This window comes from Clinocottus analis, unplaced genomic scaffold (genome assembly GCF_023055335.1).
Source record: "Clinocottus analis isolate CAN_PGR_092001 unplaced genomic scaffold, fCliAna1.0.p SCAF_22, whole genome shotgun sequence".
In the NCBI taxonomy this organism is placed as follows: Eukaryota; Metazoa; Chordata; class Actinopteri; order Perciformes; family Cottidae; genus Clinocottus; species Clinocottus analis.
In genome coordinates, this window is record NW_027175954.1 from 4,588,006 (window position 1) to 4,605,511 (window position 17,506).

Sequence of the window (17,506 nt, forward strand, 5' to 3'; positions counted from 1 at the left end):
TTTGCATTTGAGATCCATCAAGATTTCTAAGAGCTACGATGTATGTGGTGTTACAAACAATTCATGTCGAAATCTTGTAATATTTCCAATGTCACGCAGAAGATATTGAAAGAGCAAATACCACAATACACAGTTGCTTGAAAATATATCTACTCTGACGTAACAATTTCCAAAATTTACATCAGGCTAGAAAAATATTGATTAGAAAAGACAAAAGAAAGAAAAAGAAAAAACTAGATAATGCTCCCATGAATGATGAGTGACGTTTCGTGTGACAAGCTCCTCTTCAAACAGAGACTATAAAACAGAGACACACCCTGACATACACACTGAACCAGTTTGCCAGAGAGAGCAGGTCAACTGACCGTCCTGTAGTGTACAGACCAGCATGTTCTTCTGTCCAGCACCTCGTATTTATCTTTTGGATGCGTGTGTTTTTGTTCAAACATATTTTGGATCAATGAGAAAAGATATAGTTCATGTAATTGTATCTATTTTTATACAGCCGTGCCCATGTTTATGTTATTTTCAGAGAGGGCTCAAAGCCAAACAGAAGTAGAAGTAGTCCTACTTGCCCCATGACACCTCTATCATGTCCCCTGCTCTGGCAGATAATCCCACATAAGTACTAATTCCTGACAGAAAGAGCCTCTCAGTACACCCCTCATTATTTTACACAAGTGAAAGCAAGAGAAAGCGTTATCACAGGCATTCGAGTGTATAGACAGAGTATTGGGTAACCAGGGGGATATTAGAACCCATATAGGTACAATGTGGGAGAGATTAGGAAAGCCATTAACCCATTTTATGAGAATTGGCAGAAAATTAGCAGTATGCACAATGTGTGCTGTATGTACAGTAAATTAGCAGATAATAGCAGAATGATTAGCCACAATTCCATTTGATGAATGACTCCTTGTTTGGCGTAATTATATGATTAAATTATAATAGTGAGCAGGCACCAGTTTCAAGGAATTTGTCTTGGCTGTGAATGTTCCTCACACGTTTACATAGGTGCAAACAGTTGTGTTGCGTTAGCGTTAAGGCTCTAGCGCCTTAATTCTTTACTCCAGCAATGTAGCAAATATTTTCATACTCAGTCGAGATCTTGCGCCCAAATTACAGCCACATTATCCGATTACCTCTGGAAATCTGCCAGCACTGTGAACACTAAAGGAAGCGCTTGTTCCTACCTTCAGGCCGTTTTGCACCAGCTTGTGTATGTCCAGGAAGGGCTCCTTGATTAGCTCGAGGTCATGGTAGAGTATCCTGACAATTCCCTCTCTCTCCAGGACAAAGAGCCGCTGGGATCCATCCCCACAGTGCACCATGGCCACCGGCTGCCTCAGACCACTCAACACCTCCTGGGCACAGTAGCAGTTGTGTTTGTGTTTCCTGGGTAACAAGGGAGACAAAAGGTCAGAGACCAACGGTGGCTGTGAATAATCCAATTATGAGGTATGAGGGGCATGACAGAATCTGAAGCAGTAATATTCGGAAGGAAGCAAACGATATTCAGCAGGAAGATAGAACTTTTTTCAAGTACTTTGATATTCGTCTCAACTGACTCTTTTTTATTTATTATTAGAAGCGGGATATGGCACTTTGCAAAAGCTCGGTGAGGTTTTTCCCCTCACCTTTGCGGGTTTACTAATCTGATGACTTGCCATTTGCCAAGGTGGGAACATTCTTAACCAGAAGACTGCAACATTTAAAGGCAAAATAAAATTCGAGTTCATCATCATGGGTATTATAAAACAACTAAAAAACGTAGTTCTACATCACTGCACACTGTTCCCATCAATCATGTCCCTACGTCTTTCAATATTAACTAGAAAACGCGCTGTTTTTTTTACTGGTTCTCCAGGGAACTTGCTACGTGCGTCATCACTGTCTTCTGAGAAGGATGAAGCAAAAGTAGTGCAGAAGGTTCCTTCTCTCTCTCCCTTGTACAGCCTCCACTGTGCAGGTACCGGACTAAACTGTAGAGCCAGAAAATAACCTGTGTTGCTTTCCTTCCTGTGTAGATGGTCGCCTTTTGGTGCAGAGAACACAGACAAGAGCTGACGTGATTGATACCAGCCCTTAGCTAACACACCTGCTGTTGATTTATAATGGTGGGATTATTATAAATAAATTGTACTTTTTGTCCTATCTGGTTTTCTATGTGCTCTGGTTAGCTACCAAAGTAATGAAAATACCAAAAAGTGCACCAGCACTCTCTCTGATGATTTCATGAGGACCACATGAGCACATCTAAAGGCCATAATGCTCGCTCATAACTCTGATTTAACTGAGATCTTTTCCTCCAGCCTTCAATGAAGAAAGTCCTGCTCATTTATCTGAGCAGACCTCTTGGAGGATACGGTGCAGAAGTGACAAATGAGCCCCTGACTCGCTAACTTTTTGAAGTTGTTTGACTGAATGTTGGTCGTTGCTATTCAGGTGCACATACTGCTTGGCCCTCTTGCCTCGGGGAAAACAGAGATGAAAGGCATCCCCCCATGGACAAAAGGGCAAAGCCCTCTATGATGCATAGACCTTTGCTGTGAGAGAGGCAACCAGAATGACGCAGGATAAGCATTTTCATTATGTGAGCAAAGCTGAGCAAATGCAGTCTGGACAAACTTTAGGATTAGAGAGGAGATGGCATAGCATTTCTGTCTGAGAGTATAGACCATGTCAAAATGGACCAGTGAACCCAGAACATGTTTCTATAACAACGTAAAAATCATGGCTGAATGTCATGAATCTTAACTCATAAGTAGTGATAAAGTCAGAAAGTTGACTTGGCTGAAACACATGGAAGAACAAGCCAAAGCTCATTCTAAATAATACTATGTTCATCTTCCACAGTGTAAGTCAATCCTCAACTGGAACAATACATGATAAAAGCCAGGCACAAACCTTTTCTCGTCTTCTAAGTAGTTGGAATCTTGCCCTTGCGGTTGCTTTCGTTGAAAATCTGGAAAGCACAGACTGGCATCTCTCCTCCCATAGTATTGGCAGAACTCATCCACATCAGCCTGGAACAGTTCTAGCAAACACAACACACACAGACATAGAAAGAGGGTCTTAAACCAACTGTAGATATGGCATGGTTAAATGACTTCATACACAGGGCGACCGCAAACACTTAAACCAGGAAAATCCAATTAGTTTTCTTCTAACATTATTTCAATGGTACTTGAGCTCTTCCTGTACATATTTATGTACTTGTATTGGGCTGTACAATAACTGTGTTACAACGTGCATGGGTATGTGCAAGAGAGGACAAAGAATTAGAGAGAACCAATGTTATGTGCTTGTGTGTTTGGGAGGGTTGGAGTTTTGCTCGAAGAGCCAAACCAAATGCTGGCTAGACTGGGCCGGGATGAACAAGTAAAAAGAAAATGGGCCAAACCAAATGGATCGCAGATTAAAAAAAAGGGCCATGCTATGAACTGTGCCTCTTCCAGAGAGCATAAATATTGAAATCTCAATAGACATTATTCTGGTTAGGCTTTTTTAGAATATACAAATAAATGTTTCCAGGGTGAGAGATTGCATTGCCAAACAAAGACATGATGTTGTCAAATGGTTCCTGAGTTTTCTTTTAACGATAGAGGGTGTCATAAGCTCCACAGAATGGGCTAAATAGAATTGATGTGACTTGGCTAACTGATTGTATCCTACCGAGTTAGCATGTCAATTCAAGATACAACTGCCATCTCATCATTCCCCACGTCTCTTTGGCCTGCCAGTTTACCTAAACCGCTTCAGTGCCAGAGCCAAAAGCGATCTGCGTAAACGCAACAGGTCCACGCAGCTCCTCCTCCAGCCTGCAGTCACAACTATTCCTGGCAAAAAGCAAAGTGTGCAGCGGGTCTCAGAGGCCCTTTGCGACCTAAAAATAATCTTGGCAATATTGTTACCTTTAGTCAATCCCTCAGAGGACAGAGGAGAGCAAATACACCAGTGATAAAAACACAAACAGGACTCTCTCTGTCCCTCCTTTCATCTCCCTCTCCTGCCACACACCGACCACAAGAGCTGACCGCACCAAAAACTGGAGGTGATAGGATATCCCCTCAAACATCTAAACACAACATGAAGATCAAACACACACACACACGCGCACACACACACAAACACACAGACACAGAGCTCTGGCTATACCACCCACTCACTTGTGTCTGCAGTTATCTTAAGCATGCTGGTTGGGGACCTCGGGTGCAGGGTGGGAGGGTTGTGAGTGGAGAGGGGAGGAAGATATGAGAGAAGAGGAGTTTGGGGAAGGTGGGAGGCCTCCAGGCAGAAGTGAAAGTCAAGGCAGTAAATGTCTTTATGGAGAAATAGGAGGCTAACTACATGCCCTAATCAAGGGCTGGTAGGAAGTTTCATGGGAGCAGGACGACAGTTACGGATGCAGTAAAGGCTACCGTTTCACTTTCATTTCTCTGGCCAGCGATTTTGACTAAAACAAGGTTTAGGACATAATATTGCCTGTTCATGTTGGTGGTTATGTTCCCTGTTTAAGTGCCTCTCGTGAAAAGATTCAGCGCCGCAAATATTTGTATCAAACATCTCGTATCCAAAATGCCAACATCGTTGTTATTGTTCATGCAAACGCATAGAACTCTATGGCGAGGTTTATCTCTGCAATAGGATTCAATCAAATTCATCCCTTTATAATATATGTATGTTTTTTCTACCTTTATTATCTAAAAAAAAAAAGGGTGAATCAAGTAAAAGAGAAGAGGAAGAGCATGCAAAAGAAGAGAAAAGACATGAGAGAAAGAGCAAAGAAGTGGGGGGAGAGAGAGAGAGCGAGCGAGAGACAGAACTCTGTCCATATTCCCGGCTCCCCAGCGCTAAAGTTATACTTCCATCTGGTTATCTTCCAAGGCAACCTGGGTGGCCCACCCAAAGTACTTGACATCTTGATGCACTTCAGCAGTTTTACATACACACAACCTTTGTAGAAAAATAAATGTGTCATTCGTCACCACATATGCTGATCTGTGGAGGGCTGGAGGGAGAAGGGGGGGGGGTCTTCTCTGGATTCCTCTCAAGCTTTTTTGGTTTAACTCGCTGCGCCCATATGTCTGTCAGCTCCTGAGCAAGTAATGCAAGTCAACTCAAAGTCTTCTTCTGCGTCTTTCCTCTCTCTAGGCTCTGTTGAGCCCCCCCCCCCCCCCCCCCCCTCCTCCTCCTCCCGCCAAACCTCAGCTGTAGTTCAACAGCAGTCAAAGATATGCGAGCAGGCCATTAGATGCAGACTCAGATGGACTCGGATGGAATGTATGCGTTTGATATTTGACTTGAGCTGAAGCATACCATGTGGGTGGGTTGCGGACAAGTGTGTTTGAAACTGTTCTCTGTTTGCAAATCTCAGCAGATCTAATCAGTTCGTGGCGACAGAGATCGGGAGAAGACTTTGCAGGAGAAGCAAAGACAGTCAGAAAGTGTTTGATCATGTTTGGTATGCCCTGTGAAGGCACAGGTACCTCTGATCTTGCATCCTTTCAAAAAGGAAGTTCTGAAGACCAAATGCTTTCAAGTGGCAAAAGGGGTCCCCATCATTTAGTAATACCATTACCACAATGAAATCTGTTGCATCAATGTGTTTTTCTCCTATTCTGGGGATTCTTCCATTCATAGTAGAGCTCATAGTCAGAGATAAAAGCAACTTTGCTCTGTTAAGATTCACGTGAACTTACAAGTCAAATACAGACTTACTCGCCACAGGTGTTCAAGTGGCTGAGTGTCTGTGGAAGGCAAGGTGCTGAACAGTCACGTCTAGACTACAGCTCGGGTGTTTATGCACGCCGAATAGAGAATCAACCCCAGGAGTTGAGTCTGGTGAGCAGTATCCGGTAGCAGGTTATAAAATAGTTGATGCAGTCCAGTTTTCTGGTACACTGGTCTAGCTGGGTCAGCTTTTGTTGGTGAATGTTTTCACACCCGTCAAATCAAATATTTTCCATTCACATGACAGGAAACGCCTCCGATCGGTGACTGTTACAACATTCAAGGTCTCCAAAAAAACGTCATGTTTACATATTTATGCTGATTAAAATAAACTTGCACGGTCCAAACAAACCAAACACAGACAAGAGAACAAAACTTTCTGCACCTGGCGCCATAAACACAGCTAGATGGAATACTGCTTCATAAAAAGCTAAAATATTGCGAGACCAAATGTGCGACGTCAGGCTGCAGACTTGTGATGCGTCTGTACGGGCAGTGTGTGGCAAGTCATTTTACTGATGCATTAAAGTGCAACAGTAAAGCGAGGAGAGAGGCCGCAAATGGATGAGACAAGCTCAGCAACAAATGGAGGTGAGGTCAGATGAGGTAAGAGCTGGATAAATAAATATCCACAGACCAGACTACTGACGCACCACTTCTTGCATAAGTCCAAAAATCTGCCAGTTCTACATGTGCAGGCTGTGTCTCAATGAGAAATGTGGCCTGCTGGGAATTTGAATTCATCACAATCAAAAAGTGCCAGTTTCATTTCAAAAGCATGGGAAAAATGAGCAGGTATAACTTACGCCTACTTTCACTCCATTCATGTGTGTGTGTGTGTGTGTGTATATATATATGTTTGCTTGGGTATCACCAGGTAACCACACAGGAGCTATAATTCAAGTCACATTCATGGTCATTATTATCTGTATAATTACCTGGTATGTGCCCCCTGCAGGTGTAGTAGAACTCACGGCAGAAGTCCTGGCAGAGCCGCGGCAGGTCTGGCTCCCTGTGTGGCATCTTATCCATGTCCAAGGAGTGGAACAACACCTGGGCATTGGGGGAGCAACGAGCACACTTGATCTCCTCCAGGAGACGTCCACATTCGGTGTTGTTGGTGGAGAAAATCTGGGGACCACACGCAACAAGGCCCACTGCTTGATTATAAAGGTTCGGCAGTTCACTTTGACTTCTTGAATTCAGAATGTGAGGTGCGTTTTGAAATAGACGGAATCATGAATTTAAAAAAAACACAGAGATTTAAAAGAAATGTGAAACCGGATACAAAATAAAGTGTTTATAAATGATTCCGGTGAGTCCGATATGTTTTAAGGGGAAACGTTTGCCTACATTTTGTATCGTGTATATATAAGTCCATGTAATGTGTAAAACTAAAGGTTTTGATTAAATATTTAGAAAAAGTACTTTTCTATTGAACAGCCTTAAATTAGCCAACTTCACCCCAGGTACCTCACAGATAGGCAATGATCTCTACGTCACACGAATACTCGAAAGTTAGATCAACACAGCCAGAAAGCAACTGTCTGATAACAACATCTTTCTCCCATAAGACACATTCAGAGTGATATACCCTCTTGATGGCAACAAGGTGTAAGACAACACTATGTGTAATACCCCATTATCTCACGTTAATCAATATCATCATGTCTGTATAATATATATATATATATATATATATATATATATATATATATATATATATATATATATATATGTATATATGTAGCATATATATATATATATATATATATATATATATATATATATATATATATATATATATATATATATATATATATATATATATATATGCTACATGATCCTCATGTTTTTCATCTTGATACGTATTGTTTGGTTGATATGGTATTGTGCTGAACAGTTCTTGTTTTGGTTGCATCATTTGATGAATGAAGAATGAGCAGAGACACAGATAGTCACTTGGATGGTGTGAAAGTCTGCAGCATCTCTACAGCACCACGGTCTGCATGATAATTCACACCATTCGCACTGCAAAGACACTCCAAATGTCTACTGGTGATAGCGGTATAGCCTCTTGACTACATTTCCCATTGAAATATTTCTTCAGAAATTTTACAATCTTAATCTACACAAACTGAATCTTAGCAAAGTTATGTACACAGGTTTTTTTTCAAATTTATATCCTAACATATTCTGCATTATGCAATGCTATATCCTTTGATACCAATTTGTTAAACATTGAGGTTGGAACACCCTGTCTGTTTGGAGAAATAAACAAAGAAATAATCTCATTCACTGCCTACTTACCCAAGTTCATAAACAGTTAAAGTCAAATTACAATTCCCATGTCTGACAGATCGCGGGCTTGAAATGAATGAAGCCAAATAAGAGCCTAAAAGACAGACTTGGGGGTCATTACACAAAAGTACACAAAGAGTTAATCCAAAAGAAATTAGCAGGATTATTTACGTAACAAATTAGCTGTAATAAAACACAATGTAATCTGTTTTAGGTCAAGAGCAGCGCTGCTTGGGCAGCCAGGCAGGCAGGCTGGTAGTGCTTTGCTCTGTGTGAGGTCCATGTGTAAACACCAATTTAGAGATAGACAGGCACATCATTCCCACTCTGGTATCAACAAATTAGCAGTCTGTCGAAGTCAATTAAACCAGCGGACCCAAGGCCAACATATGGAGGCCTGACTAGTCATTCTGACAGCAAAATAAACTGCAACTGGAGAAAAGATGTTCTGCTATTCAGAGCTGTGTTTACCCAACAGGTAGCAGAACATCTGGCAAACACTTGAGGGTCTACCTGAATGATATACTAACATACAATATCTAAACACAAAAGAAAGTTTAGCAGAATTCTAAATGGCAAAACAAATTGTGGCCGAACTGAGATTCCATGGATAAACTCAGATCGGAATCTCACTTTTGGTTTATATTTTTATCCAATTGTTGACGCCACCCCCCCTCCCCCCTCCAAAAAAGGGAGCTCCAGGCTGTGCGGTGTGTTCCTCTGTCTCCGTTCCCTCAAAACCCGTGCCATGCAGTGTCGTGGGCATGCCTGCCCTCCTGCTCTAAATTGCCCATTGATTCTGTGTGCCATGGGCTGGCACAAGGTCCACGGAGAGTAGCATTTGTGTGCTCTCAGCCATGCTCTGTGTCCATATGTTGCCGGGATGGGCTCCAATGTTGCCATCATCCAAAACAGAACAAGTGGACCTTTGTTTGTTGTGTTTAGCTGAATCTCAGTGAATACGTTCCTCAAAAGCAAGGAGAAAATGGCAATGAGGCTCAGCTGTTGCACTTTTGCTGAGGACATGCTAAAGCAAGTCAAGAACAGAGCCATAATCAAACAAACATGGAGCAATAATGGTGGAAGAAACTAAAATAGTCATTGAGGTATTACCGGGCTATTTCAGATGTTTACATTACATTCTCTAAAGTTGGCACCACACCAAGTTGCAATGCATGGCGTCACATGGGAGAACAGCTGTTACAGGATTACTTCTTTCGAGGAGAGCATCTGCATGATTGCGTTTGCCAATGAAATTGCCGGAACAAACATAATAAAATACATTGCCGAACTTGGAGAGAGAAAAAAAAAACCCACTTGCCATTCAAATGCAATAAATCAGGAACACTGTGCTAACCTCATATGGTCAGGGAGACAGAGAGGGGGGAGAGCACTGATGTGGGCAATGCTAAGCTTTAACAAAACACTTGTCCTCAGGGAATAGGTGTAAGTTGGTTGGCAGGGGGATATAGTGAAGGACACACACCCTCTCAAAGGCATTACGATTGGACAGGGCTGATGACTGGGGGAGAGTGATGTTCTCCAGCTTCTCCCATTAGTGAAACCAACAAACACAATGGTGTGGTTGTTATTCTTTTGCCATAATCAGAAAGGGCTCCGTGTGTGGGCAGTGTAATGGGGAGGAGGAGAAGTCGAGTTTGTCCTATTCACCCCCTCCCTCCTCCTCCTCCTCCTCCTCCTCCTCCTCCTCTTATTTGCATGACTTGGGCAAATTAAATGATGCAATATGGCTTTTTGTCGCAACACAAAGTGAGATACCACCCAGCCACTGAGTGATTCTAGGAACGGCTTTACAGGGAAATGTTTCAGTCGGGATCCAACAGAATCAACTAGTACATGCAGTCGCTTTTTGTTGTTGTTGTTGTTGTTGTTGTTGTAATGCCTTTAACTCCCCCGGAAACTGAGCGAATGTGTAAAATTCCTGCTTACGCTACATGGTAGCGAGCATTCGATCACTTCGGCCGTTGCCACAACGGACGAGACTTTGTCGTAAAAGTGCGAGCGCGGTACATTCCGTGGATTGTTTCCCCTCGACAGCCACCGAACAACTTCCTGCACGTTAACGCTGAAATAACACTGAGAACTAACGGCTGTCAACCAGGCGACAGGTAAACAGTTCGTTATCAGCTACGGGAATCACATTACTTTAAAAAAAAAAGAAGAAAAAAAAAGAACATGTTGAGGATTAAGCTTTGCAGTTTGTCTAGCAGGCTGCTCCTCTCTCCTGGCACTTAAAGTTGACTGTGGCGAGAAGTAACGTAAAACGGCAAATGATTACCATGGTAACGCCGAAGCGCGTTGCACAGCTCCAGTGTGGAGCAATATATATATATACACCCAGTAAACTAAATGAAAAGATATCCTCAAAAGCAGGGAAATCAGCTTCAGACCAGGTTCGTAAAAAACAAACAAACAACAACAACAAAACAGGTACACACTGACAGAAATGATGTAGTATATAAGCAAAATAATAATCCAATACATTAATCAATGAGAAGCTATTGGAGGGATTTAGCGAAATCATACGAGATGCACACGTGATAACATAACAGGAGCCTACAGACACAACGTGCGTTTCACAGATGGGGATTTTACAGGGCGAACCTATAGGTGATATTAAATAACACCCATGCATGGTGAGGTCACCTGCCAGGCTACCACGCGCACATTAGCTACGTTAAAACAATACTTTCCCCCTCAGGACACTCAGGGGAAGCGTCGCCGCAGGGCTATTCCCCCTGACCATCCCCAAATTCAGCTTCCTGCAACAAGAGCTAGAATGACAATACAAAACAGGGCTGCGGGTGAAATGCATCACCTCGGGCGTTCAAGCAGTAAAAGCCCCGGTGTCTTGGTTTGAAAATGCAGCGTGGTGGGTGGACATTAACCTACCCGGGCATCCCTGCGGTGCAGGATCTGATAGGCGACTCTCCTGGTGGGACAGCAGGACACGCGGGGGTACAGCCTGTGGCAAACTTCTCCGCTGTTGCTGCCGTCAAGCAGCACTTTTCGCTCCCTTTTCTTCAGCCGCTTGGGCAAGCTTCCGTCGTAACATCTTCTTCTCCTGGGGCTAATTTCTCCTCTCTCGCCGAATTTTGCGTCCCCACATTCCCACACGCTGACCGCGATGGACAGGACGAGCACAAATTGCAAATGCTTCATAGTGATAGAAAAATAAAAAATGATTCACAAAAATATATATATATATATATAAAAAAAATGCAATAAAAAAAAAAAATTAAAAAAAGTTGTGGTCCCCTTTTCTACAATAGGAGTGGGGTTAGCCTGCAATGCAGCCTCTGTATTTATTTATTTTGGGCTGGATTTCTCAAAGCAGCAGAAGCCAATTACTCCCAGAAAATTACAAATATGCTGTTAATCAGAACAGGTGTCCTAATGTTGACTCACTGCTATAAAGAAAGCTGTTTAAAAACACATTGTTGTTGCTTCTGCTTCGTCATATATAGTACAACTCAGAAATACAACTAAATAAAATAAAAGCAAAACAATAATAATTTATCCTGATGAAATCAAAAAGTCAAAACCCCAACTGCAACAGACGTTCCTTTAGATGTAAATCCTTGTAAGCACAACACGGCGGTTTGTGCATGCACGGGGTCAAAAAAAAAACATAGAAGACATAAAAGTTGTCTCTCACTAAAGTCCTCAGACCGCTCACATGTTTTCCCGTGCTCTTTCCTCCTTCTTTTTAACCAGCGCGCGAGAAGAGGAGCGAGCGCGGTGACGTATGACTTCGCGGGTGCGCGCATGTGGCCACAGTCAGTCGCGTCCACGTCGAGGATAAACAGTTACCTGCTACAGCAGCGGACGGAGAGGGGAAGAAGTGGGAGACGCACTGTGTTGGGCTCCATCGACTTAAACAGTAAAGATCAGTATTACTCGTGTCTGTTTCTACTTTGAATGTGTGATTTAAAAAGTAATATACAGACATGTGGTCTATTATATTATATTATTTGTGGGTTTTTTTCAGTTCCCTTATGGCTAATAACCTATAGATTGCTTTGCCCAAATGATTCACATTAGCCTATTTCTATAATATGTACTTTTACTTTCTGTATGATATTGAAAGCAGGACTTTTACTAATGCAGTATTTTTACATCGTGGTCTGAATTCATAATATTCCACTGCTGTCCATATGTTGGAGTAACTTCATGGCCATGAGCCAAGTCTTTAAAATATTTGAAAAATGAGCAATACGTTATTTTTATTTTTTATCAAATAAATGAGCTCATGAAAGAGGCATGGGGATTTCTGTGAGACAGTGACATTATGAAAATGAATATTATGTTACAAACTGTGTCACGGGTGTTTGACTTTGTTGCAAAATATGATCGAAAGGTTTATTCTACTCGCCCCAGAATGTAGAATCACGCGTGTTTGGCAGTGGGAAATCAGCTACATTGTGAATCAATCGCTTTGACCTGTTGGGCAGCAATTTGTTGCCTGACAATAGCACATACTGCCATCTTTATGTGCCTCCTGATAGTACTGTATCAAGTGTGGGACAAATCCTCTTTCATTCTCCTCATCAGAAAAGTCACACGCTTGCGATCCGAAAGGGAATGTCCAACCATGGCAATTACTGGAGAAGAAACAGCCCCCCTTTCTTTGGCTAGAATCTGAAATCAGTGACATTAGCGGCACCTGTTCTTACTTGGGGGTCTCCGGCACTCACCAGAGCCCCAGCTCAGCTTATCTACAGGAATCCAGGAGGGGTGGGTTTGATTGTGGGCAATTATGGAAATGACTGTGTGTACTATGAAGCCGTATAGCAGACCCTGCCAGATCTGACCCCCCACCCTCAACATTCCTTATGTTACCCAACTGGAGGCATTTCAGGACCAAGTATAGCCAAAGTGCTACTGCAGTGTTCTGGATGTAAAGGAGGGAAGGGACAAAACCATGTGCAGAGAATGAATGTGCCACCACCAACATTCGAGCTCCATGCAAAGAAAAAGAATATAACTGCATTGTCGAACAGCGTGAAAACATGTGGGATGCAGCTGTGGAGCAAAGAGGAGTACATCTGCTGGGAGAGATAGACCATTAGAGAGAATCACAGTTTGACAGACCACAGCTTTAAGCTGACAGAGTCCGAGTGAGGCACAGGCTAAGAGCAGACACATGCACACACATACAGTACATACATGCACACACATACAGTACATACATGCATACACATACAGTACATACCTGCATACACAAGAGGAAATAAGCAAACAGCTGTATGAACTGTCTTCTCTTGCAATACTTTCCCTCCACAGTAATCCAAACTAATCTGGTTGTATTACATTTATTGCATCCCATTTCAGGTGTGGGGTAGAATTCTGAAGCTCACTTTGCTTTTATTTAACTCAATTGGGATCGTGCTTGTGATTCAATATTGATTCCCTGAAAAAAAAAGAAAAAAAAAAGAAAAGATACCACCTGCTTTGTCCTTTTATTTCTGCAGGGTCAGTGGGGGAATTCTCATGCACTCAGAGAGGATATCCCAGAGGAAGATGGTTAGGTTTGCGTGTGACCACATAAGGATCAACAACATGGGTCTGGAGCTCTGCGAGCTCTCATTGCCGCCTCCACTGTTTCCCAGACTGAGGAGATGTTGAAAGTTGACTCTGTTCTCTCTGTCTATTCTGTTTCTGCATTGTTTGCTTCATAACTCACTAACACAATCACGAGCATACACAACAGCACTGATGACAGGGCTTTATTTGAGCTGTTTTGAATTTTTCCATTCCGGGCAGGCGAAACCACTACCTCACACCTCACAGTTCACAAGTCCACCTAGAGTTGTCTCTGAGTGTCGTCAGAGGGAGCCAGCACTTAGCTGTTGGCCCAGAATAATTCATCTGCGTAGCTGCAAGAAAAGCAGGATCTTCCTGACAAAGTCCTGTTTAAATATGTTGGAATCAAATTCAACCTTTGTCTGTGACAAGTCTTTTTGCAAGTGATTTTCTTTTTTTTTATTTTATGAATGCCAATGTTGTTTTTTCTGTTCGTCTTTAGTAGTAATATCTTAATAGTAAATTGAATGATTACCATGAATTTTGGTATGTACATTCATGGTCCTAACAGCCTGAATCCTAACGACTTTAATAATACCCAAACATTTCCTCCACAACATCTCACATGTGTGGCTTTGAGTAGAATCCCTCAACAATTGGATGGATTGCAATGAAATTTTGTTTGTTCATATTCCTCACTGAATGAATTGTAATCACTTGAATCAACATATTTGAGCATGCTTCTTGTTCCTAAGATGGTGAACATGGTGGGCATTATACCTTCCTAATACAAGCATGTTAACCTTATAAAATTCTAAGCATATTAGCATTTAGCTAAAAGCAGCGATGTGCCCTATTATAGCCATCACAGAGCCGCAGTCGTGGCTGCACACTCTTGTTTGAGTTCAAGACCATAAAATGTTCTGAACTTAGAACTTAGAAACATATGGCAACTGTTGTGTTATCTCATGTACTAGTAGCAGATATGAATGTCGTGTGTCCACTCTGCCGCAGTATTGAAGTAAACATGCAATGCAACATTGTCGGGCTTTCTCCCCGCGAACATGAAATCATTAACTTCAGCCCAACAGCCATTCAAGGATGTGTGTATGTTTCTGTCATGACTTCCATCGCTCACCTTGCAGCACACAGCAGCATTGTGTTATTCTCACACCTTCTTTAATGGCTCCGCTTTGGCAATCGCAAGCCCTAAGGCGCACAGAACTCGGAAAGTGTTCACAATGTCATTAATAGTCCTGACAACAGCTTAATGAGCCTCGGCCATCTGTTTATGAAAGCTTGAGGGAAAAGCTAGAGAGAAACACGAAAATCAGATCCAGTAGCGATTTCCAGCTGTGTGAGCGCGCCTGATTTCCACTTGAACATTTCTAAACATATGAGGACATTTTAAGTGTAGTGACTTATGCAGCGTCATCTACAGTGAGTCAGTGACTGAGCCTGGGCTGTCTGCCCGGTATCAACAGCCCCTAAATCACTGGCTTCAACCATCGGACCACACTACCTCGCCTTTAGCTTCCTCGCCCCTCCTTCCTCTGTACCACCCTGGAGTGTCCTTAGGCCTTGTTTGGCTAGAGTATACACATGGCATGAGTAACTGAAGCCACCCAGGGCTTCCTGGCGCGGTGGCACGAGACACATACCGGGTTGCACAAGTCGGGAAGACGTAGTGTCCCGTCGCTGTTTACTCGATACTCAATGCCTGATGCATACAAATACACACAAATACAACGACACAGCTCCAGGGAGATAAATACAGCAGCATTGGCTTCACATAGATGCCGTTCCAGATGTGTAGGCACACTGACGCTTTAGATTCCAACTCAGGGAGCTTAGAAGTGGTCATTTCACCTCTCAAGGGTCTCAAATCTCTCACTTCACTTTGATCATGTCTTTTCTGATCTTGAAGCAAAAGGAAGACAAGGACTGGAGTGACGATAGCTTGGTCCTGTTTTTGCTCGGCTAATTGCCTCTTTAGCCTGCTTTGAAAGGGACTATTTCCATTTCCTCCCCTGTTTCAGTTTCTTTGGTCCTCTCTGAACCCTATAATAGAGTATAGCACAATCCCCAAAGGCAAGAAAGAGGTTAATGTGCCGATTGATGACTCTTTGCGGCCACTTGTTTGTAAATGTTTCCATCGGGGGGTTAAAAGATCCCAAAGTAGTACCATGTTGGGCACCGTACATATGTGTGCACGTTGCAGATTCATTACAGTCTAGAATCACTGAGCTGCAAATTAATTTGGTGGGATGGGATGGGGGCGGGCAGGCGAGTGGTGCTAAGTGTAGTCTGGTGTGGGCAGCATTGATGGTGGTCCCTGACTGTCAATGCTCTCTCCCGTCTTTCCCTCCCGTTACTCCCTCATTCCCAGTTCCCCGCCGTCCTCAGCCCATCTGTTCCTGCTTGGCCTCTCAGGCTCTCCATCAGGTAGGCCCGAGCGAGTGAGTGCTCCTCTCGTCTCATGGCCGTCGAATAAGTCACGTTGAGGAGTGTGTGTGTGTGTGTGTGTGTGTGTGTGTGTGTGTGTGTGTGTGTGTGTGTGTGCACCTGCAAGACTGTGTGTGTGTGTGTTTTCTTAAAGTACTCTCTAAAAAGTTTGATGAATAAGGCCCCACCAATGTGATTAGCTGGCTATCAACTTGCCTTTGGGCTAATCACCTCAAGTGAAAATATTCATCACACACTGGCTTTACTTTTCTGTAATCCTTGCAGACACAGACAGGTAAGAAGTACAGGTGATATCAAATGGCGTGACATTCTTAGGGACTGTTGAGTACTTTGACCAACAGTGTCATTCCTTTTTGTAAGCAAGATCTGACTTTATAAAAACCATGCCAGTAAGTTTATGCCCCGAATACTTTTGTGGATATGAAAGGCAATCTTCACTCTAAACTTGTACATTTCATCTGAGGGGTCTTGCCTTTACTGCCATGTACTGTAAGTTGAACTTTTATCATTAAAACAAAAAATGCCTCCAGACACACAAGCCAGATTAATCAATTCCACCCTTATTTATATTGAGCAAATGGAAAGTATTTTACTTCCATTATTTGGAAAAGTACCTCTCAAGGTGGTCCTCAGCTTGACTTTGGAGGGATGATTGGTATGATAGTGCAGTGCTGTACAAGTTCTCTCAAGAGTGGGCATTATATGGTTTTCCCAGGGCTTGTGGTCAATTGTGAAATCCCGGTTTACACAGCCTCTTTACGTCGGGATCTTTTTACAACAGACGGAAAAGAGGCGAATGGAACAGGCACTCCAAAGAAGGCAGTTGGGCGTAGTGTGGAATCAGTTTTTTTCATCCCGCCGTAGAAAGGTCACTGTTTGGGAACCAACTGTGTTTTTTTGTCCCAGGGACTTATTTTGAGGTCTCATTTCAGAGTAATATTTCCTCGTCTGGCCCTTTTTCTTTTATATCAAAAAGCCAAAGTGAAAACTTCCCCTTTGTCTGGGATCTGGTTACAAAGCGTGAGTCATTTTTATAATGTGCCATTCTCTCCTGTCAGGATGTTTTTGTTCTAATCCCTTTCAGTTAGCCCAAGGTACGTCTGCTCGAAAACACTACCCAGTTATTACAGTATACATTTTCATATTGCCTCCCTAAATGTAATTTAAACTGTGGTCTCCTTTGTGTGTTCATACCAGTCATGGAAGGTATTTAGTGGTAGCTTTGATGCAACAGCTTGAGAACTGTAATGTGCCAGCTTTGCTACTGCTTTTGTTAGCTTCACTTGCATTAAACTCAGTGTGACATTGACATGTTTCATTATTTATGTCCAGCTGCATTTCCACCTTGCCCCCGCTATTACTCTTTATGTATCACCTAACACTTTAATGGCTACAAAGTCTCAGTATTGGTCATGCACGACTGCATGTTAGTCAGATGTGTTTTACCTCCTTATGGCCT

General features: G+C 42.7%; 1 protein-coding gene and 1 long non-coding RNA gene across 2 annotated transcripts in view; one reads left to right on the forward strand and one right to left on the reverse strand.

Annotated features, from left to right (window-relative positions):
• The window catches only part of hhip (hedgehog interacting protein), a 31,816-nt gene extending 20,589 nt beyond the window's left edge, over window positions 1–11,227 (reverse strand). Inside the window, exons 1-4 of the mRNA XM_068589258.1 lie at window positions 10,948–11,227; window positions 6,672–6,864; window positions 2,908–3,037; window positions 1,194–1,395 (exon numbers count right to left, since the gene is read on the reverse strand). Of these exons, the coding sequence (XP_068445359.1) occupies window positions 1,194–1,395; window positions 2,908–3,037; window positions 6,672–6,864; window positions 10,948–11,217 (795 nt within the window). The 5' untranslated portion in view covers window positions 11,218–11,227. The remainder of the gene's footprint in view (window positions 1–1,193; window positions 1,396–2,907; window positions 3,038–6,671; window positions 6,865–10,947) is intronic.
• Window positions 10,094–13,603, forward strand: LOC137793235 (uncharacterized). Its single transcript, XR_011078198.1, has 3 exons — window positions 10,094–10,163; window positions 11,773–11,938; window positions 13,530–13,603. It is a non-coding gene; the product is annotated as an uncharacterized lncRNA (long non-coding RNA).
• The last annotated feature ends 3,903 nt before the right edge of the window (window positions 13,604–17,506 follow it).